Below are 24,854 nucleotides of genomic sequence, written 5' to 3'. Positions count from 1 at the left end.
CTGAGGGCGACAGAACGAACTCTGCTCAGGCAACCTACACGTACGTGTACTGTATACGAGTCTACGCTCGATGGCCATTTTAGATGTGCAGTCGTTCAACAAATGAATTCATCAATCTACTTTTTAAATTTAAATTCGCTGGGTATGGGTTGCATTGCTTTTATTGAGGCGTGGCTCTACTGCCTACCATGGAATTTAAACACCAGTGTTGTTTTCCCAAACCTGCAAACTATAACACCATTATATTACATGTTAACATTTACAATGGCAATCGACGTAGTTCGTTGCATTTGTTAAGGCAACTCTTGTCTCTCTGAGCCTCAGCAGTGACATTCCACCATCTCTGGTGGATTCGACGTTATTTAATTTTCCAGTTGCTTGTCATCACACAAACTAAAAACTACAGATGTGCCTTGCAGGTAATTGCTCCTTAACTGTATGAATGCACATCATTTATTTTCTGCCAACACCTGCTTCTTTTGTGCCCATAAAAAAAAGGAAAAAGTCCCTTTCTTAAAAACGCCTTATTTTATCAAAATGTTTTTTTGCCTTACACATTTCATGATGCTAGTCACCTCTGCTACAATTGGCTTCTATCTTTAAAAGACCATTAGGGTCTACCGCTGAAATGAAATTATGTACCATAATCAGTATTTGGATCAATTGTACCTGTTTTCCAGGAAAACATTTTAGTTAGGTGAGAATATTTTAGCAGACATTGCAGTAAGACCGGTGTTACATTTATGGACTGTAAAATGTTTCTGTCGGTCTCTTCTGTTGACTGCGAAGAGCGCTATTAGGTAGAACTACAATTTCCTTTTGGTAGTATGCACGTGTACCCAATGTTGCAGCCACTGTGTGAATAACGCAACCTTTATCAAGCTAATGGACAGTACGTTTTGATCAAGAAATAATTATGGGCCATTATTATTGTGCAATTCAGGTGAGAAATCTAAAAGCTAAAGCGTTTCACACGTTTATATATAAAACTAGAAACTCACAGAACATGATTCAATAGCTACAATGTCATGTCAGAAGTTTAAAAGGGACCCCAAGCAAGATCAGACTATTAAATAAACCTGTCCTTCTGCCGATGTCCTACAAAAACGGTGTTAAAATGAGTCAACACAAGAGTCATGGGTTTTTATTACACAGTTTAATCAACACACAAAGCTCAACGAGCCTCTCAGGTAATTCAATATACAGAGGTTTTGTGCAAGAAGAGTGAGTTCTCCTCGCACTCAGAGCCCAAGCCAGTCCCAGAGCCATTTATGATGTTAGCCTCTAAATTTAACAAAAAAGCCAACAAAAAAGAAAATAAGCAACCTAAAGAGTTATAGGAAGAGGGATGAGTGGGTGGGTAAGAACACAGGTTGAATAAAAAAAAAAAAAAAAGCTTTAATAAGTAGAATTGTCCGTGTGGGTGTGGCCGTGTGTGTGTGCGTGTGGGTGTGTGCGTGAGTGCGTGTACAATGTGAGTCAACAAGGGTGTTGAGTGTGGCATTGTATTTAATACAGAGTCCCCTTGAACTCAAGTCAGTCTGATTTGTTCACAGATGGGAATCAAAAAAGGAACAATGAGACAAAGGATGCAGAGTGTACAAAATTCCCCCAATTCTGTGTGGCCCTCCACCCCCCAAAAAATGGGAAGAAAAGAAACAGGTCCATTCAAAGTTTAGATACTCAAAGGAATGCTTTAAGTGACGGACTATCTGCGGCGGTTGAGTGAGGATGGGAAAGAAAGGGGAGGCAGCGACAACCAAAAGGGTGGGGCACTAAAGAGGCGCTTATTACAATTGCAAGTTGGCTGTTAGTTCATAGAAGGGAGGGCATGTCAGGTGGTTGGGCAAGCAAGACAGAAAGATGAAGACATACAGTGGAGGAGAAACAACACATATGGAGGGGGGGGGGGTGTCAGAGGTACTCTGGTGATGGGGAGGCGTGGCTCAATGAAAGCACTCCAATGGAAACCAACAAGATCTTATTTTAAACTTTTCATTTGTTTGTATGTGTTTTTTTTGTTTGTTTTCTGTTTATATCTCAAGCTTCCCAAACTTTTGCAATAGAACTGGTTGGCCACAATTCTGCTCCACCAAGACTACATTGCGTACTTTTGTGTCCATTCCCGGGCTATTTTGTTGTACCTGAAACAGACAGACATGTTAACAAATGGTTAGAACTTTTTGTTATTTGTTGAAATGCCATGATAAGTTACATCCAGAATTGTGACAAAAAACAATGTCGGTACAGTTGCTAAAACGGAGTATGTGGAATCTTGTGGACCAATGTGTGTTGGTCAAAAATCTCAAATTGTGTTTGCAGGTAAGAAGGCTGCTATTGATTTGGGGTAAAAGCAATACTTGAGTAAATTTGATCATATCTATTAAAAAACAATTAAATGCTCGAGGAATTCTTTCTGTATCAAGTAGCCGTTTATTTAGTGTGCAATGTTGGGAAGACATTCAAGTCAGCCACAGCAACACTTAGGCCACCTTGAAAATAAACCTTTGTTTAGTAAAGAATACAAGGACATCAAAGCCTTGGTATGCTTTTATTTTGAAGTTGTTCCCAGCAGCGCGTAGCGGCTGCCTTAACTCCTCTTCACGACTGTAGTTGGGGCTACTGTATATCGCCGTCACAAACTGTTGCCATTGACTAATCTTTCAAGCCTCACTGGATATTGTGTTTTCATAACTATGTAAACACAAAAGCGACCAAATGGCACTCTTCTTTCATCACACACATTTTATACCTTATTATTTTTTTTTTTTTTGTAATCGGCATTAGAATATGGGTTGATTTCACCCAAATTTTGCATCATTCCCAAAAAACGCAGAAAAGTTTTGAAACAATGACTCTGATGTCAATGATTGTTTAAAAAGTTTGCTTTAGTGATGCCTCAAACATATGAACAGTCCTTTTCTATAAAATGCAAACAGTCAGAATGAAAATGTGCTTCTGAAAGCAAAAACGCATTTACAAATATCACCAGTGGAACTATTTTACATTTGACAAACTACAATTACAATGATGGTGTAGTGGTACACTCGCCCGAGGTGTGTGCGGGCAGCGTGGGTTCAGTTCCCACTCAGTGATGGTGTCTATGTCTGCCCTGTGACTGGCTGGCGACCAGTTCAGGGTGTAGTGCGCCTTTCGCCAGTAGTCAGCTGGGATAGGCTCCAGCACCCTCCCGCAACCCTGTACAGGATAAGCGGTGTGGATAATGACATGACACAATTACAATTATGTGTGTGTGCGTATATGCGTGCATAATGTACATTATGTCCTCTCTTCTACTTTAAAATGTAAATTATCCGTCATATTTTTTCTCTATTGTGACACCGTTTGTAGTAGAGTCACAGTAACGTGACTAACAATCACAAGCTGTATGCAACAGTTGAATTTCCAAAGATCTGTCATGTTCATAAGCATCCACATACATTGTTTTGATCCCAGTGATCTGATTCAAAAGAGACCCCATGCTGCCATATGCTGCATCCTTTTTCTTGAAGGATGAAACTAGAGTTGACTGAGACTTTTCACTGTACATTCCCATAAAAACAGTAGTTGACAGCAATGGACATGGACAGTACTCTTCGTTAGAATTCCAATTGATGTCAATTGCCGTTGACGGTGTTTAAAGATTTAATTCTGCTGATCATTTGAATCGGGTGTGTTGGAGGAGGGAAACGTCTAATACTTGCAGGACACCAGCCCTGGAGGACAGGAGTTGCCCATTCTTGATCTAGTGACTACCAGCTAGCCACTAAGCGAGTGTCTCATAATAGACAATACAACTTTATTTATACAGTGCATTTTAAATGTTGTTAATTCAAAACAAACACACTGATTTGAAGGATGTACCTGACAGTATGAAAGCAGACGTACACTCAGACACATCCTTAAAGACACCTGAACAAATTGTAGTGCATCGCCAAAGTACTACTCCTCAAAGGTTTTTAACTTTGTCACATTTCAGGCTTCAAACCTGAACTAAAATGACCATTTTTTTTGTGGAGATTCAGCAGCAAGTGGGGCACAATCCTGAAGTTGAACAACATTTGACACTTTTTTTAAACAAATAAAGGAGGATGCGCAAAATTTCAGATGTCTATTAAAAGAATATTAGGGAGCAAACGGCATCATGAAGACAAGGAACACAGAGCGAAAGTGAAGCAGCAGCAGGATTAGGATATAAAAAGATTTTACAAACACAAACAGCCGCTGTTTGTTGCAAACATAATTCTTGTTATAGAAAGACATTTTTGTAAATATATCTTGTAATCATACAAAACTACAGTATGCCAAATGAGGTGACAGCAAATATGGTCATGCTATAGCACCTCAAAAAAGATGCGACCAAAACCTGTGCGCTGCGACCAACAGAAAAAGTTGGTAGCGCTGGTGCTACCACTGCAAAAGTTACAGAACCCTGCATACGCGCTACATCTAATCTACCTCAGGTGAAGCTGTTTTGCAAGGAAGAATGGGTACAAAAGTCAGTCAAGATGTGCAAAACTGACACATATCCCCAAAGCCTTGTAGCCGGAATCGCAGCACGGGAGCCGAATTGTTTTGCACATCCGACCTTTCAGTTTAAAAGAAAAGGTTTTGATATTGTATGAATTTCGTTCTACTTCACGAATGTGTCCCACTTGGTGTTGAGGGGGGGCTGAATACTTTCGCAAGACACTGAACTGAACAGAAAAAAAGTGAGGAAACATACTTTTCCCTGTCCGTCTTGTAGATACGGGCGATCTCAGGTACTAAGGGGTCATCTGGGTTTGGGTCGCACAGAAGAGAGCAGATGGACAGCAGAACTGCAAAGGACACATATGAGTTTCAAACAGCATTTGAATGAGAGTAGAACAAAAAAAAAATCATGGCACTATAGTGCAAGCAAGTTTATATATTTGTGTAAAAAAACACATGTGAGGCAACACACATGTCCAGATCTTATACATGCAATACAAAATGAAATTACTTAGGGGTTTAACTTCCTTCTCTAAGTAAATGAAAAAAATACTCATTGCAATAAGTGTGAGGGAGGAGAAAAGATTAAAAATTAAACATTGTTTGCCAATATTTGCTACAATTACAACGAATTGTAATCCTTCCACAGGTGGTCAAGGATGTAGACAGCCACAGGTTATCTTTCAATCACTTTATTGAAGAAACTAAGAAAACAATCACCAGATAAGCGCAACCATTCATGAGCTGCCGGTGGCCACAACTCATCTAGAGTCACTCAACACCAAGCGGGCTAACGGGTGAGCCAGTAAACACCCACCCAACTCTATACTCTGATTGGCTGTGTTGTTTTTGGCGGCCTGTTTTTGTTTTAGTCTTGTCTTGCTGTCATTTTCATTTTCATTGGTTTTAGTCATGTTTATACTCTTTTTAGTGTGGTCAAGTTTTAGTCGAAAAAGTCTGAGCATTTTAGTCTTTTATCTTAGTCAGAATTGTCCATGTACACGAACCTCGCGTAATTAAAGTCTCACTGCCATCCATATTTCATCCGAATTTTCGTTGACGACGGCAACAGAAACTGACCCCCCTTACACTCAACAGGCCTGGCTGTGCTTTTTAAAGCCTCATCTTCAAAGTCACAGACTTGGTGGACAAAACAATCCTGTATGTTGCACAATTTTATTGGAATTATGCATTCAAATATATATTACTAATAAAACAAATACCGTACGGCCATAAGAGGCGCTGCATCAAAGGGCGCAACACCAGCCGAGGGTTACGATTTCCGTATTTAATGCATATACTAGGCGCGCTGCACTACAAGGCGCCCCGTTTGTTTTGGGGAAGATTTGGGACTTTAAAGTGCGCCCTATGGTCCGGAAAATACGGTATATTAGAGCCCGACCAAGTTAGAGGCTTATTTTATCCCTTTTCAAAATAATAAAAATAGTTTTGAGAATTAATTGCGAATATATTCTTCATTTCCTATAAAACAGTAAATGCTGTGACATGTTGCAGTCACGCAGAATGACGAACGTGCACCGTTGGTCCACTTCATGGTTCTCTGACGGTATTCATTTAAGGAATGAGATACAACTAGTTAGAGAGTAGATATGAGCGTAAATGCCGAGCATTTAGACAGTGCAAGGCCCAAAAGGAATCAAGATTATTCAGCATAAATTAAGTTTACTTTCTAAGAAAATACTACAACATGACACAGGATGTAAGAGCAAGGAGTAACATGGCTGTCTGAGTGCATCAAATATTTAGAATATGAAGATTCAAGTATCAATCTGAAAAAGGCATCTCTATTTTTTTGTTGTGTTTACATGAGACATCACTTCAAGGCAAAGAAAATACGGAGTAGACGAAAGAGAAATGCGACTTAAAATTAAAGGGTATCAGACAACTCATTATGACTTCCAAATAAAAGATACATCTATAAATCTAAAGATGATCAGTTTATGCTTTTTCACATGTAATTCCTCTCAGTGGTAAATACTAAAATACTATACAAATACTAAAAGACAAAGTATTGCAAAACTGTACCGTATTCGGTATGTAATTAAAAATAAATGTAAAATCTCTGCTTTAGCTGCCCTAAGTTTCTAAAATTTATTGGCTGATTAATCATTATCAGATTTTTTTTAGCCAAATGTCAGCATCAGGATATCAATATAAGGTCAGTGCTTTTCAGGTTTTCCCTCAATCATCGCATTGCAGCACCTGCGATGAAGGAGGGGGACTCCTTTCAATTTAACTTCCGTATTTTCACGACCATAAACGTAGTGTATTAAAAGGCGCAGTCTCACAGTCTCTACATTTAACACAAAACAGGTATTTCTCATGCCATTCATATCCCAAGTCTTGCAAAGCATTCCGGGAGTGCTTCAGCCACAGCCAATCAGATGGCTGGTTAGAGAGATGTCGTGAGTGGTGGGGGAATGCGAGGCAGAGTAAATTAGAGAAGCAAGTCACCCTTCTCGCTCACTTTCATTTCTAAATTATACAATAACGTAACAGCGTCTTTTCTCTTGAAAATTAGCATAGGTGGCAGTTTCTGTCCATTACCATGGTGACCATACACAACAATAAAGGAAAACATTTGACCGGGATGTCGAAAATAAGAGGCCCATGTTGGAGATGTGGTTGAGCTGGATGTGTTTGGTGGCAATCTTTTCACTACATTACAAGAGGAATCCACCTATTCTTTGTTTTCCCCTGGAAATTGCTTTGCGACTGCTCGATTCCAATGTCCCTCCGCGGAATTGATAGCTTGCAGTTTAAACTGTGCTTTGTAGGCGTGTCTCTTCAGGGGTGCCATTTTTGGGGGTCCTTAGTCAAAGCAATATTTTGCACAATGTACATACAGGCTCTACATAGCGGCACCTACTGGGGATGTGCCTTTCCGTCGTCTTTCACGCCCACCCTTCACCCTTTAGTCCGCATTTTGTGGTCAGTAACGTCTGCCTTTCCTCTACAGAAGCAGCGTGTCGGCAGGAAATGCTCCCAGTCCAGCGGAGCGCTTGTGAAAGTCACATAACATTTACAGATTTTTGCAACTCGGGTCCACACATAAGGCGCTCCTAATAACGGAGAAAATGTAGGGCTTTTAGGTGCACCTTATGGTTGAGAAAATACGGTAAGTTTTAGTTTGTAGTAGGGTGGGACTTCTTCAGACTAGTATTCTTCACTCTCATGTAAAACATTTAGATGACAACATTAAAATTCATTATGATGCTGTGCAAGTCTTCACTACAAGCAACAACAAAAATAATACAAATTATTTTTTAGAGTTGTGTCAATCATAATAGCATTATTATCTTTGCAAAGGCAGATTATATGATGCAGCATCTGCATTGGACATGATTACATTGTGTTTGTGGTTTTATAACGTGGCTGGTCAACATAGAAAAGTACGTTGTGGAAGAGTAAACTCGAAATACAATTTAAAAATAGCAAACACTAGATGACATTTATCCAATAAATTGTCTGACAAAGCCAAAACTTTTTAGTCGGGATTGTCTGACAAATTGATATGGCAGATGATGACCAACATCTAACATATTTTCCTAGATTTGTAATGCGCATTACCAACACCTGTGTCTGCGCAGTCCGAGTGAAAATACCTCTAGGATAGGAAGACAGGTTTGCCTGGTCGGAGGAAAAAATAAATTCTTGCGCAGCGAGCACAATGAGTGTAACCGGGTGCTTTGAGAGTGTGAAGGCCAGCACAAAACCGCCTACCTTTGGAGATGGTGAGAGCTGGAGACCACTGTGACCGCAGGATGTCAAGACAAATGCTGCCGTTGCTGTTGATATTTGGATGGTAGATTCTTGTGGTAAATGCAACCTTAAGAAGACACAACGAACGAGGTCAATGTGGGGCAACGGGGACACAGAAAAGCTACAGGAAACGCTTGTCATGCAATAAACAAGTAGATTTTAGCAGCTTTTTTAATGAACGTTAATCCCTCGTTTTTTTGCGGTTAGTTGGGACCGGAACCCCCCACGAAATGTAAAAAACCCTGAAGTAGAGGTTGACTTTTTTAATTCTTATTTTTAATTTTTATTTTTAGGGGGATTTAAGACTCTGACGCCCTTGCGACCCCCCTACATGGTTCCCAATCTTCTAAATACTTGTTACACAACAAATTTAAAAATACAAACTGAAGAAATATCAAGCTGCAGGCTGTGAGAGGTGATCCACTCACCAACGTTCAAAACGTTGGCTAATAACTACGTGAAAGTCTTAATTTTTATCCTAAAATTGGCTTACCTACCTACCTTACTTGTCACGATTACTTCCGGCGACAAAGTGCATTGTCGCTGGTTTTGCACTATAACAATAACAAGGACCTTTGGGGGAAATGCAATGTTGCTGTTTTAAGACAAACTTTAACAAAAACTTTAACATTTTATTTACCGATCAATTTGCTGAGCGAGCCATGTTTGTCGGGTGGCTGAGTACAATCTGCTCACAGTTTCTGAACAGAGCTGTTTACTATCCGCTTATCCAGCTTGACACTGACGCACTGAGCAGCTCATTGAATAACGCTATGAGTTTCTGGAGAAAACGTAGTTCAAAAGCTTGGCAAATACAACAAGGGTAGATGCCGGGATAATGTTGCAGCCAATCAGCTCATGGGATAAAGCCATTCATGCCCTCATTGGCTGATCTTGCGAGCGGCAACCAATGACACACCTATGAGTGCCCGCAGGTATGTACAAAGCCAATTCATCTCTGTGAAAAGCAAAGCGCTAAGCGGCGAGGGATCGCTTTATTACTGTCATTCATACCTTTGGTGGTTTGAAGGGGTAGTCTGTGGGGAAGTGGATGGTCAAGAAGAAAACCCCACTTTGGTAAGGACTGTCATTCTAATGCAGGACACAAAAATCTTTAGCGTGGAACATACACAAAGAAGCTTAAAAGACGATAAACCAAGTAAATTAATGGATCTGGCAACATGAAAGTAATCTTTGAGGTGTATACTTACAGGCCCCATTATTGTAGCTTGCCAATGAAAACCTGAAACATAGAGGAAATGATTAGGAGGGCATAAAAGTTTGGGATTAATTTTATTTTTCATGTGAATATATCAAAGGTATTGCTTAGGAAACCATTATTTTTTGTGCCTTAACATTTGGACAACCACAATTACACCAATGAAATTGTGATGTTTGTTGAACATAAATTAAGACAGAATACATTGATTTTCCAAATCATGTTCAACCCATTTTTAATTTAATAACTACAAAGACAAGAGATTTAATGTTCAAACTGATTTTGTTTTTAATACTGATTAACAACTTTCAATTTTATGGCTGTAACAAGTTACAAAAAATGTTTACCACAGTCTTACGTCACCTTTTCTTTCAATAACATTCAATAAATATTTGGAAACTGAGGACACTAATTCTTGAAGCTTTCTTGGTGATATTCTTTTCAATTATTGCCTGATGTACATCTTCAAAGGTTTAACAGTCCGGGATCTCCGTTGCCATATTTTACGCTTCATAATGCGCCATACATGTTCAATGGGAGACAGGTCGAGACTACAGGCCCACATTCTTTTATTACGAAGCCACGCTGTTGTAACACGTGCACAATGTGATTTGGCATTGTCTAGCTTAAATAAGCAGTGGAGTCCATGAAAAAGACTCTTCTCCAAAACCTGTATGCACCGTTGAGCATTAATTGTGCCTTTATAGACGAGTAAGTTACCCATGCCCGTGACACTAACATAGCCCCATACTATCACAGATGCTGGCGTTTGAACAATCCGGACGGTTCTTTTCCTCTTTGGCCCAGAGTACACAACGGCCACAATTTACAAAAACAATTTGAAATGTGGACTCGTCAGACCACAGAAAACTTTTCCACTTTGCATCAGCCCATCTTTGATGAGCTTGGGTCCAGAGAACTGGCTGCGTTTCTGAGTGTTGTTGATAAATGGCTTTTGCATTGCGTGGGAGAGTTTTAAGTTGCCCTCACGGATATAGCACTGAACTGCATTTACTGACATTTGTTTTCAGAAGTGTTCCTGAGCCCAAGTGGTGATATCCTTTACACAATGATGTCGGTTTTTGATGCGGTGCCGCCTGAAGGATTGAAGATTTAATGTTGGTTTTCGGCCTCGATTCTCTGTTGATATTATGGAGTATTGATGATGAAATCTCAAAATTTCTTGCAATCCTAAGTAATTGTAATTGTGAATGACTGAGCAATTCAGGGAAGTTTTTTATACCCAATAATTGGACCTAGCAGCTCCCAACTAGCCTGTTCACTCGTGGCATGTTCCAAATAGGTGTTTGAAGCATCTTTTCTTGCCACTTGTCCCAGCTTTTTGGAAGTGTTGCAGCCATAAAATTCCAAGTTAATTATTATTCGCTGAAAACAAAAAAGTTCCTCAGTTTGGACGACGAATGTCTTTGAATTGCATTCAATTAAATACACAGTAGGTTGAACATGATTTGCAAATCTTTCTATTCTTTTTTTATTCAGATTTAACACAAAGTCCCAACGTAATTCGAATTGGGGATGAACGTAATCACTACGGATATGGCACCTAAAGAGGAAACCAACATTTTGGAAATGGCACGAAATATTACTGGTAAAATTGCTATATTTTTCATATTGTATCTAATTTGATAGTAGTAAATCTACACAAGGGGAGTGTACATACACCTCCATTTAACAGACAAAACGGAACAAACATCTAAACAAATACTTAATCCATTGACGTCTTAAGAGAGAAAAAAATCTAACTATGCAAACATTCTAGAAATGTTATTCTGATATCATTTGAACATGCTTTAGGAGCACAATTTAAACCCAGGGTGTTAACCACTGAATTAAACTGATTAGGCATGGACTCATTGGTATGCTGTGGTGGTGCTTAGCTTCCGCTCAGCCTCTCCTAAAGGCTGTCAGTCTGTGAACTATTGCCCCTTTTACCAATGCACAAGTACACTCAGCCCAAAACTGCTCAGCCGATTGTGATTATTATCATTTTACTATTCAAAATAAGTCGAAAAAAGGCCGAATGTAGATATTTTTATTTTAATGAATGCAATTGTTCACCTTTAATGAAGAGGTCAACGCAACTTATGAACTAGTCAAACGGGTCAATATAAAGATTCAAGAAATGCCTTAATTTTAAACATAATGCGCTTAAGTAGGGCTGGGCGAAGTCGATATTGATAATTATTGTTTTTTTTTTTCAAATCTTTTTAAATTAAAGAAAACTAATTGATTCAAGAAAAATGAAAAAAAAAACAGAAAAGAAAATCTATTAAGCGGAAAAATACCATTTAAAATATCTGGTAGTAAAACAAATTTTCAAGGGATGTACATTGTTTTGGTGTAGTGTAGTCTAATGTGCAAAGTTGCTCCTCCAGCAGTGCACCATAAATGCTTATTTACGGAAGATGCTAGCCGAAAGCAGTTTTATTGATCGTTACATTAACCTTTATTTAATGTTCATACAATCTAAGCGTAGCGAACTAAGACTCTCTTGGAGTGCATGCATTAAAGTTGACCAATCGTCTTCGGACCACAGTGTTTTCCAGTCATAAGCCGTCACCTTTTTCCCACGCTTTGAAACACGTGGCTTTTAATGTAATACGGTTTATTAATTTTTACTGACGAGCTACAAGGCGTCCATATATTTACCCATAGTTTCGACACATCTGACCAATGAAATTATCAAACAGGTCACAGTGGACCAATAAAGAAGTCACAAGAGCGCCCGCATACTGAATATTCATCAGCCATTTGCGGTTTGAGGGTGCATGCAGGCTGCCTGAAATATGGAGGTCTGTCTGCGTAGTTGTACATAGCTGTGTAGGAGCAAATATAGTACATCGAAAACAAGCACACTGAGTTGAGTTTGATGAGCAAAGGGAACGAGTGCCATAAATGCAGCCATCTCTGCAAGACGCCTGTCTCTCTGTTGTTCGGCGACCGACTCCTACCATCGCTGGCAACAGTTGACGGGTGCTAAGGGCTAGCCACGAAAGACAGCATTTGTCGCCATGGAGCGACAGCCCCTGCGTCTACCAAACACGTAACAAACAGCATATAGTGCATTGTTGCCATACAAAGCTTGTCGGCGAATTGGCTTTGTGCGACCGAGGTGCTCAAGGTAAATAAATGTCTTTAAAAATCCATCTGTGTGACCTCTTTCGTTGCAAATATTCCATGCTATAATGTGGAGACCCGCGGCTATTTAAAGGAAGCCGCTAATGTATGAACAAATGGGATTTTTGGCTTTTATGTCAAAATTTAGTTGTTGCAGCTTTAAATTTATTTATCTTTTGTAGTCCAGAGATAACGGTACTTAATCTTTTTTGAGGGCTCAGTACTGCCAGTCAGGCCCGGAGTGACAGTCCATTCATGTTTTACTTGCCTGATTGTGACTTTAGTACGATGTTTTACTTCTACTCTACATATCCATCCAGAGGTGTTTAATTCGACAATGCACAATATTATCTTATTGCAAGAGTTGTACTGAGTCAACTGGTCTTTTATTTGAAAGACGTTACACCATACTATGTGCATACACCACACTTCTTCGTTGGTTTAGCCTCTTCTTGGTGTTGTGGCGACTTGCCTGCACTCTAAACATGCTTTGTTCTACTCAATCTCCTCTTAGGTGCTTGTAATTGGGCCGAAAATCTAATGCCACACTCGTGTCTATGCCTAAAAACACGCACAACTGACCTGTGACAAATTGTGAACCTGGTTATCAGTTGCCTCAACAAGGGAATCATCCATAGCGAAAACGCCCAACAGGGCATGCATCCGTTCGAGTCCAAAGGCAGGGGATGCCAACAATTCAACGGCAGACCACTAGCAGCACATGGCCAACAGGCGACGAAAGGCACCTGGCACTAAAACAGATACTAATAAGTCGAAGGAACGTGGCGGCGATGCCACCTGCTAGGCAGATGCCAGGCAGAGTGTGAAAATCTCACGCGGGAAGCTTTAATGCCGCAGGCTAGGAGGGAAGATGCAAACGCAGCCGTCACGAAACGAGGCAACAGCGATCCTTAAGGCAAAACTGCTGATGAAACCCGTAAGCAAAAGTGACACAACAAAAGAGAGTCAGAGGAGACGTAAAGGCGTAAGCCAGACAACGTAAGCTAGGAGAAGGCGTGCTGATCCAGCCGTCACTAACTGGCACATCAAGACAAAACTTTGGCAAAATGCTGAAACAAGACTGCTGGCGAACACCGGCACCAGAAGAGCCAATACAAAGAGAGGGAGAGCAGATGCTATGCTCGGAGAAAAGGCAATTCAAACGTGAGCGATAGCCGTTATGACGCAACGCCACACAGCTGGGAGTGTGCGAAGATGCTAATGTCATCAGTAAATGCCCACATCCAACTACAAGGCAACCCCGCCGGAGAAAGCCAAACGGCGTCAGTGCCCAATAGTTGGGTAGGACAAAGATGGATGGCCGCCTAACCAAACACAAATCAAACAAAGTCACACCTCGGCGACCAGCAAAGCGAGATGAGCAAACAAAGGAAGCAGTAAACACAATATAATGCCACACGGCCACACAGGGCCGCCAACACAACCGCCACCTCGGCGATCACAAACAAAGCAGTCGCAGCCACAGTAGGGTGGAAAACAAATCCGAGCTCCTACCAACGTGGTTACAAGGCTCCCAGCAACCGAGATAAACAAGGCAGGGAATAAGTGGAATCCAGCTAACAAGCGAGAAGGTTCCGTGAGACCGTGTTCCAGGTGTCGTGGGCTCCCTTAAACGACCTAGGTCACCCAGGGGTCACTAATGATTTTTGTTGCGATGCATTCACGACCTGCGAGTGCGCAGAGGAATTTATTCCCTGCTTTAAGCACCACTTGTGAAGGGGTGGAAGGATGTAATAGAACACTTGTCTATCACAATACATATTTAGATTAAATTATCACCTAACCCTACGGTCATTACATCTTCAAGAAAGGCACAAGTTAATGTTGACATATTGAACACTTTTCTTATCTCATCATTGAATGGACTTTTGGGGAGAAAGACATGTAAGGTATGTCATGTGTCATAATGTCATGTTTTTCAATCCAGTTACTCAATCTTTGGTGGAAGTTGAAGAAATGGTCCAGGACAAGACTCCAACATGCAAAACTGATCTGGCAAAAGCAATCAGAAAAAAGTTGGAGCCAGATTGATAGAGTACTGTTTATCACTCATTAAGTCCAAACCGTTGAGACTGTTAGCTGTTCTAAAAGTCACAAGTGGTGCAACAAACAAGTAGAAGTATCCTTCTGTTAATTTCTTCATAATTCCATCATTTTTCTCCACAGAATTTGATGATTCCATTATAAACAAGTAACTGCTACAAGCTATCACATTTTTAAATTGATTTATTTAAATGTTTTAATAAATTTTAAAGCAAAGCCAAAATGCTGCCATTTGAAATAATGTCATTCAATGTCATGTTTGTGGTCTTCTTCTTTGTTTTTTTAAACAAAATTAAACAACTGAATTAACAAATTTCGGGACTGTTGATTCCATAATTTTTGCCAGGGGTGACTGAAAAGCTGCAAAAACCACCCGACATTCAATGCATCATTCAGAAAGATACACACAGAGCTTGAAGGAACATGCATCTACTGTGTACACATAAGCAAATTATTATTCGTGAGGACACTGGGGACTGGCAAGGAATGGGACAACTGCAGAGAAATGGAGAATGTGGAGATTTAATATTTTTTCCCCCATTTCTAGATGGGTACTTCAAGTTATTTTTTTGTGATGACTTATTTTCCCCCCTCTTTCTTTCTCCAATTTTGACCGTGTGTGAAAATGTGGGCGCATTTTCAATTTCATGAAACCGTAGTAATCTGTAATTGTTTTCTGCAGTTTAAAATTTCAAATATCACTAGCGTTAGGCAGAATCCTTGAACACATGAACATGTCAGCATTAAAGGAGCTTAGTGGTTTACAGTCCAGCAGATGGAAATTAAGTATTTTGAAGCATTGGATTTGCCCATCTTAGAAAGTTGACCTGCTTCCCTTTTAACCAGGAAGTGTTTTAGGTACAGTAACGCATAAACTTTAAATCATATTCCTGTTGCTTCAAAAAGAACCTTACCATGTGACATAGCCTCATGGACAATGAACGCCAGGGTATGTCCATGTACATAGTTGAAATGTTTTTGTTAGCGCTCTTCAAAAGCACACACTGATGACAAGCCTGTTAACAAGGACCTGCAGATGTACGAATTTTGTGCAAAATGCCTTCCTTTCCAGTAGCTGGGCAAAGTACTTTTGTACATTACAATGAATAACACACCGGCTAATCCTCCCATGTGAATCTACCTTTTGTGTCCCTTTCATCACCATATGTTATATAAATGAGGACTTTGGTAAGTAAGGTGACTCCTGAGGTTACAGAAGCAATGCAGTAAATGTACACTAACGGAGAAGTATTATAATCAATTACAACATCATTGTCCTTTGACAACAACCATTGTCCAGCACGACTCTCGCTCACCACACAGCTTGATACATTTTTCTCACGTAAATTTTACTCATGCCTGAGCAGGGAAAGCTAATGCGTAGTCACCTCAATGGGAAACTTATCTTTCCTGCACCACTGCTTCTTTTCTTCCTATCCTATAATTGTTTGAAAATAAATCCCAAGATCACATCAATACAAAACATTCTTGCTTGAGCACAATATTAGATTTTGTTACTGTTAAATATGGGAGGCATTTTGTCCTATTTAAATTATCATTGATATTGACTACATCTAAACCCCCAAAATATTCAATGATTGTGTTATAGTATTTTTATAAAAGAAACAAAGTGTGAAAATTCGTCATAGAATACTTGCACCGCTAATAAATTATAGCATTTGCATTGAAAATTTGACTTGGTAATCCATACGATTCCGAACTGCGTATATTTCAAATAGGTTTAACCAGGTAGGTTTTGATTTGAATGAAACCTGGTGTACTTGTTGATAGTTAAGAACAGTGAAGAAAGATTACTGTCATAAAATGTTAGATTTTAAAGACAAAGCTAAGGGTATGTGGAAAATTTTAAACAACATAAAAAATGGTCAAAGGCAGGAGGATTATCGTAAATATTTGATGATAAATGATCCAGACAAATTTGATGTGAATGGGGTGGTTAGATATCGCACACAGCATTGGTGGTGAAGTCTCAACGCCAAAAATTGAGAGAAACCTGACCTGGGAGAGTGTGGTAAAAGTGACTAGCCATTAATATTAGTATTCTCCTGCGTTGTCGAAAGGCAATCGCCAATGGACTATATGTCAACACTCAAAGGCAGAACTTCCATTAAAAAAAAAAAATCTCAGCCACGGCAACTAGTTCTGATTTTTATCGTCTCTTTAGCATTTTGTCACATTTGGAAAACATTTTCAGCTATTCAATGCTACACTGCTGTTGCTTTAAAGTTACTTTATTTTTAAAAAATGATACAAGAGTGTTTGATTCTGCGCTTGTCAGGGACATTCTGCGTAGATTCATCTTTATAGTTATGAATTTGACACATACATCTGGAAACCTTTGTCTTTCCGAGCAGTTGAAATGGATGAATTGACTTTTTTGGTATCACTTAAGTCATTCAGTGACATTGTCACGATGTCTTCAACTGATCTTGTGACAAAAGCAGTCATTCTGCTTGGAGATAAACGGGCCGAGCAGGCAGAGTCCACACCATTGTAGCGTGTGGTATATTTGGTCAATAAATGGGTAGATAAGTTGAAATAAATTCAAATACAGTACATATTGAGTGTTACATTTGAAATATTAGAACACAATATTCAGTCAGTCCTCCTCATAAACCTCTTTTATAACAGAATGTTCTACACATGTGTATAAATGTAAGTCTTAAGTACGAGCAATCTATTATTATCCATCAGTTTTGGAAATTTGAATATGGTGGTATGGTGGTAAGCGTACTGTCATCTCCTACTGGTCCAGCAGAACACTGGGCTGGGGGATCCCGTGCGAAGTCATTCAACTCCTAACACAAACACAAAAAAAACAACAACAACAGAAAAGTCAGTTAAGTACAAGCAAAATCATTTGCATTGAAGTTTCAAGACCTGGACCTTGTAAAATTCTCAATACAAATCATAGGCGCCGCCAGACCCCTTTTAATGGGGAAAATGCCCCAGTAACAATGAGCTGTGCCCAAGTGTCAGCCACGGACTGACCATCGGACTGGCCAGTGCAACCGAAGTGGAGGGGAAAACGTAAGTAAAATTGCGCAGTTGTTAATATGTTGCAGCAACCACTCAAAGTGTTTCCCTCCATTTGTTAATTTGTGACCTGCACGCTGGCCGCTTCCTTTCCCCTCTCCTGGTTAGAGTAAATTAGAGTAAGTTCCGTATTATTAAACTAAAGGTTGATGTTAAATTGCCATTGACACATCAGTATGTTTTCAAAAAGTGAATTTACAGCTTGTAAAGCATTTTAGGCAACTTTAATTAATTAATATTGTGCTAAAATAGGATCTTTAACTTTTTGGGGACGATGACGTGTTTTTCAGCGCAAAGTACAATTAGAAACTAATTGAAGTGATTTCGGATTCAGTGCTAAAACGATACATGAACACCAATCACGGACTCGCAGCAGTCAGTGCAAGCTACAAAGTAAGTCTAAATTTAGTGACTGTATTACTGTATATGTCAGTATCCTGAGGTGACTGCAAAACAGTGTCAAAATTTCAATACCGTCCAACCCTAGTATCCAGGCGACGCATGTGTTATTGTTGGGATTTTTATTAGACAAATGAGAAAGCACTCGCTGATGAGTGAGGCAATCAAAACAAATTAGATAAATCAAAGGAATCACAGATAAAAAGAAATGTGTAGTGAATTAATGCTTTAAATGACAATGTGACATCCCACTATATCAGCGGTCGGGAACCTTTTTGACCTGGAGAGCCATAAAACCAAATTATTTCTAGATATATATTTTTTGAGAGCCATATAGTATTTTAAACATATAATAATAATAGAAATAATAAAAGGTTTACTTTTAATGCGACTTCTGGTGCTGCATGGTGTTTTTTATGTCCTTAATTTGTGTTTCCTCGACTTGATTCGCCATCATGATGCTCCGATCGTGAACCGTTTGTGCTGACAGTGGCATGTCTCTTATTTTTTTGATTATCTTGGCTTTATTTGGAAAGTCATCAAAAAGTTCATTGGCCACATCAAGCATAAATGTTTTGGCATATTCGCCATCTGTGAACGGCTTTCCACTCTTCACTATTGCCAAAGCACCCGCAAAGCTAGCGGAATTACCGTCACCTTGCGTGGTCCAGACACGCAGTTGCTGCTGGCTCGTCTGCACTTTCCGTTGCAGCTCTTCGCATGCCTTTTTCCTGCTGTCCCCCGGTGGATATTTCAATGCAAAAGAAGCATGACGCGTATCGAAGTGCCGCTTTATATTTGAGCGTTTCATTGATGTAATTTTGTCATTGCATATTCGACATACTGCGGATCCTGCTCTCTCCACAAATGCAAATTCCTCTGTCCACGCAGCCTGGAATGTACGGTAATCATCGTCTTTTTTTCTTTTCGCCATCTTTTCTGTTACAAGGGTTGAGCGGGTTGAAGGGTTGAAATTTTATCTCGGATAAAATTAATTTCCGTACATTGACAATGACCCGTGACGTACTTGCGATCGATTGGTTCCCGACCTGATCCTCGGGTCACCGGCGGATTGCAAGTGCCGCAACCCACCCCTGACTTTTAAAATGTATCTTTAAAACTAATTTTAAATTACTTAATATTATTAAGATTATCACTAGTATTTTAAAACCAGTTCCAAAATATATATATATATTTTAATTTAATTTAATTTAATTTAATTTTTTTTTGGCCCCCTCAACTCCAAACTGTCTGGGAGCCATATGACGTCTCCGGAAGAGCCATATATGGCTCGAGAGCCATAGGTTCCCGACCGCTGCACTATATGATTTTTTCCAAACAAAAAAAAACAAACATCCATACATCCATTTTCTGAACCGCTTCTCATGTTTTTCCTGAATTGGTATGCTAAAATCAACTAATGAATCAGCAAAGAAACAGGGGTAGCTAGGCGTAACTGGTTAGTAATAGGGGTGTCCCGATTTAAATTTTTTTTATCAATATCGATCGAAATGATGTTACAATTTTGATCAAGAGGAGGATCAACATACCTACTAGCACAGATAAAGCGCATGATTGGTTCCCGGCCATGAGATCATCCAATGAGAGCACGAGTGGCTAAGAAAATACATCTATTTTGATGTATTTAGGATACAAAAAAATAACTATTCCATTACTGTTGCAGAAAAAAAACAATCAGAATAAATCTACATTTAATAAAAATGCGGATTATTTTTTCAGAATAACATTCTTAACGTGGGGCAGGGAGACGAGTTCTCGCCGCTCACGTGCTGGCTAAACAAGAGGGGAGTGGATGGTGCATGATTTGGATCATATTTACTGTAGGACTAATTCATTTTAAACAACATTTACAAAGAAATGTGTCACTTGTCAAAAGGACTGTTTGTTATCATGGAAGATCGCGAACCGCAGCATGCTCCTGCCACGCTCGCAACTAGTAAATAAATACTAATTCCCATTAAAAATTGTCCACAGCTTTGCAATTTAAATGCCATATTACCAATATCATATGTTAAAGATAAAGATGGCCGTTATTCATCCCACAATGGTGCGCCGTTGTGTGTGAAGCGACCTTCGACAATTTTACAAACTGGTCATGTGGAAAGGTTGGAAAAACTTCTGTCTGTCTGTGTCTGTGTCTGTCTCTGCAGCTTGGTGCAAAAGTGACTAGCATTTCTCCTTCACATTTCTTGTGCCTTGGATTTGAATTGTGGGTGCTCAGGCTTCCTCCAGCATTGCAAAACCGTGCATATAAGATGTGAAAAAAAAGAGAAATATATAAAAATAAATAATATATTATATATTGATTTTTTGTTGTATTAATTTATTTCAGCATATCTGGTATTTGACCAATCCAAAATTTTTAAATGTATTTAAGTTACATTGATATTATGGCACTTTGATTACATTACTAACTTCATTTTTTAACAGGTAACCAGCAATTGTATGTATGTATCCATTTAATGGTCAGATGCACCCCGTGTTTGGAATAAATGTGTCATATTCTCATACCTATCGCTTCTGACTATTGTTATTCGGTTTAACAGGATAACGTATTCAAGTTGAATACTAAAAAAAATTCATTACAGCATGTATCATTCCTGATTATATCATAACAGATGATACCGGATATCAAAATTACTCAAGACTGCAACATCAGTATCGGAAGAGAAAAATGTACCCCCACTTAAAATAGTTTACCTCACCAACAATCCCGCGTTGCATTAAATCCAAAGCCCTTGTTATTATTCTCATACAAACCGAAAGTTAAAAATGACTATTTCCGCAACGGTCTCCTCTTCGTCATGTGTTTAATAGAGCCAGAGAAAAGAAAAACATGTCCAAAGACTAAAGCACATTCATGACTAGGTTTCACTTAGCACACAAACAAGGGGGCTTTCAAAATGCATTAATCCACAAGGGTTGTACCTTTGACTATAAAATGCACCACGGGATTCTAGTTAAGGTAAATCAACTTTAGGATAAAAACTAAAAAATTAGCTTTAAAAATAAAAATTCATTTTAACAGCGTTATTAGCCAACGTTCCATCGTCATCATCCACTTCTGGGTTTGTAATTCCTCTCACAGGCTGCAGCTTGGCATTTTTTTCTCATTTTGCATTTTTAAAGTTGAATTTGTTTTATAAAGTATTTAGAAGGTTGACAACCACATTGGGTGGGTCACAACAGCGTAATAGAGGCATAAATCACCCCAAAATACAAAAATGAAAATCCATGTTTTTTTTTATGAATAATAATAAAAATAATAAGTCAACCTCTACTTCACGGTTTTCCACTTTTTGCAGGTGGTGGGGGATTCCGGTCCCAATTAAGCGCAAAAAATGAGGTATAGCTCATTTTTTAAAATAAGATTGATTGTACAAAATTCGGGCGGCACGGTGGTCGACTGGTTAGCAAGCACCCTGCGTGGGTTTTCTCCAGGTCCTTCGGTTTCCTCCAACATTCCAAAAACATGCATGGTTCATGAACTGAACAATCTAAAATGTCCCGAGGTATGATCGTGAGCACGAATGTATGTTTGTCTTTGTGACCCCAGCGATTGGCTGGCAACCAGTCCAGTGTGCACCAACCCTTGTGAGGATGAGCAGCTTGGATAATGGATAATAATGGACATATGGATTCAAAATTCAAAGAATAAAACCAATGATCCGATATTAGCCTAGTCTAAAAATGGCAGAAGCAGCGGAGGTAGATGGTGCGGGGAAAAAAGTAAATAAAAAAAAAAAATTTAAAAGATGAGAATTGAATCGTGACTCAAAATATCTAATCGAATCAATTATATTTTTAATCATGAGCTTTACGAAGGGACAATGATTTTGGTGACATAATCTGACATCTATGTACAAAGAACATGTACATTAATATGAAATGTAAAAAAAATATTTTGGGGTTTTAAAAAATGCACTTTCATATACACAAATACAAAAATACTAAATTATACTTGAGAGAAAGTAATTATTAAAAACTTGAGAAAAAACTGCCCTCCCTCACGCAACCTTTTAAGTGTCCTTGCATTATTACAGTCATCTTTGTTTTTAATGGTACAATGGCATTTTCCATAGCATTTGTAAAAGTCACTGTACATTGTGAAGAAATTGCGAATTTTGCACTGAAGCTTGAATTATAATGAAAAAAAAATTGCAAGTCTTTTTTTTCCTAAAATCGTTCAGCCCTAGTTTTGATTATTATTTTTTCCAATGAATTGTTGCTATGACGAGGGTCGACTACAGAGTAATTATACGAGTTGATTATACTAGTTGTATACACACTCAACTATAAATGATTAAAAACATTCTCAATCTACAACAAAGTGCAATAATTCCCTGAGCAGTAGGTTTATTCAGCCAGTAAAATCTATACCAGTTCAAACGCAAGTTCATAATGCGTGTTTAAAAAAAGTGTTGAAAGGAAGAGGGGAAATAATAAATAATTCTTAAGAGATGTTTCCTTTTTTGTTGTAGACAGCAGCAACTGAGGGATTATTTTTGTTATCGTTGCTTTCATTTTGGTTGACAACGGATGGGATTAAAAAAAACTTTGTTTCCTCATCCTCATTTCAAACCTGCTTGTCATTTTGTTTGCTCGTTTTGCTGCTGTTTGGTTTGAAATAAATTTGTTGACAAACCAAAAACAAAAATACTCGCAAAAAAGTTGATTTGATTGAGAAAAAAAACTAAGAAAATAGCATTGAGTACATTTAAATGTGCTACATACTTAATATGCAAAATGCAATTGCGTATTGCTTCATAAATGACTGCCATTATGCAATTGTACGACTCGTCGAGGTATGGCAGGTCGTGCCCGCGACAAAACAAGGCAGCATTGAGACAATTTAGGGACCGAGCGACAACTACTGTAGGTTATAACTCGTTACAAACAAAGGTCCAAGTCAAATACGAGTTGGTTGTTCATCGCCGGTGCAGCTGTACAAACGTTAGCTAATGTCAATGTTAGCGAGCGCAACTCCAATAGCATCAGGACAAAATAAGATTTGTGGTTGAGCGAATTAACACCATTTCGATAACGAACAGCTCATTTGATCCAAAACACAGTATGTCGTCGTCCTGCGGCTCGCCCGCTGTCATCGACATCAACCGAACGACGCGTGGGGCCTGCTAACATAATTTCCAGCTTTCCCACGCTCTGACTCTTTGTCAGTGGCAAAACACAAACAAAATGACAAGCTGTAAACCCCCCCCCCCTTGACACTCCAACGAAAAATAGCCTTCAAGGTTGCGCATTGTCAAAGTAATGTGATAAAAACAGCACAGACATAAACTACTTTAGCTGACACCCGTCCTCACGTCCGGATTGTAATAACAAACGGAATATATCACATCCATATTTAACATTACATTGGTCGAATCATTCACGGAAAAGATCCAATTTGGCGATTTGTGCAACAATTAAGCAAGAAGAAAGTAGTCGTTGTTAATTTAGCTCACGTTAGCGTAGCCGCTAAGGGAAGACCTGTCAAATGAAGCAGCGAGTAGAGCCACTCATAATAACATAAAATATAACGTAAGATAGCGTTATATATATGTATATATATATATGTGTGTAGGAGCTCACGCAAAGCATTACGATTGACGACAATTGCAATTATTAGCGAGTACAATCAAGTTTCACCTTAGTGTAATGTGTTAGCTTAGCTCCATCAGAAGAAGCATTGGGTTTATCATCGTTAGCCAGTCACCGGGCATATTAAGATAAGCAGGCTGAATGCAGACCTTATGTCGTTCGTACGGGAACGCCAGAACGACTGTAAACAGCCGAACATATGGCGATTAAAGGTGTTTCGGGTAAACCCATGACCGATAACAAGTCACGGGAAACGATGACTTGTGTGTAAATCGAGGTGGCCCGTTAGGGAGAGACAGAAAAGCGGCGCATTGCTCCTCCACAACCTCCAACTGTCGTCGCTGGCTGGCTGGTCGGAGGTAGTTATCTACGAATTACAGGCCAGTCGCGACTATTTTGACATTGTCGCGATATTGTGCCAAGCGTAATAAAGCCAAAATGACGGCCAGTTAACGGACAGACTCGGAATAAAATCCCCAACATAACTGCGAAATGCAGGGCCTCTGCGCTCACTTCCTTACCTTGTGGATTCTTTTCAGAGCCATTGTTGTGCTAGCGCTTCTGCCAGGGAAAACGTGCGGTTAAAATGGCGATTGGTATCAGTCCGTTGAACACACCGACGTAATTATCATAGGACACGACTCGAGTACACTCAAACGATCGTAGATCGCTAGTACAACGAGCTACCTAAACAATTCCGAGTCGAAACTAAACGATAGAAGGGGTAGACCCGCGGTCCTTCCTCCGACTGCAGCACCTACCAAATCACAGCGGGCCTGTGCCCACACAACAGGAACAATGACAGAACATCCGGCGGCGCCCCTTCATAATAATACACGGCGACCTCTGCAGAAGTTTGAGGTTGAGGTTTATTTTGTTGGGAGTTTGTTTCTCCCCTAGCAGTTATACAATCGTCAAAAACGAGTCACTTGCATGACTTGTTTGCCCCACTTTTGCCACCGATATGTGGTCATTGGGGGGGATTGAAAAAAAAAACGGTTCCTTGTTTCAGTAAAAGTATAATACACAACGTGGTTTTATATAAAAGAAGTTCTACCTGACTGTAGCCAAGAGCATTAACAACAACAACAAAAAATAT

General features: G+C 39.3%; 1 protein-coding gene across 1 annotated transcript; it reads right to left on the bottom strand.

Moving 5' to 3' along the window:
• Nucleotides 1-1,128: 1,128 nt before the first annotated feature.
• LOC148337943 (ubiquitin-conjugating enzyme E2 D2) lies at nt 1,129-24,561 on the bottom strand. Its single transcript, XM_088292729.1, has 7 exons — nt 24,277-24,561; nt 17,433-17,496; nt 9,468-9,499; nt 9,271-9,348; nt 8,218-8,323; nt 4,727-4,820; nt 1,129-2,144 (listed from the first exon to the last, which is right to left on the bottom strand). Exons 1-7 carry the CDS (start codon nt 24,298-24,300, stop codon nt 2,099-2,101), a joined length of 444 nt encoding a protein of 147 aa, XP_088148855.1. The 5' UTR covers nt 24,301-24,561; the 3' UTR covers nt 1,129-2,098.
• Between the last annotated feature and the right edge of the window lie 293 nt (nt 24,562-24,854).

This window comes from Idiotropiscis lumnitzeri, chromosome 4 (assembly GCF_059441095.1).
Source record: "Idiotropiscis lumnitzeri isolate Australia: NSW breed Sydney's pygmy pipehorse chromosome 4, RoL_Ilum_1.0, whole genome shotgun sequence".
NCBI lineage: Eukaryota > Metazoa > Chordata > Actinopteri > Syngnathiformes > Syngnathidae > Idiotropiscis > Idiotropiscis lumnitzeri.
Note: the sequence above shows the minus strand (reverse complement) of the source record. Positions and strands in the feature narration are given on the sequence as shown.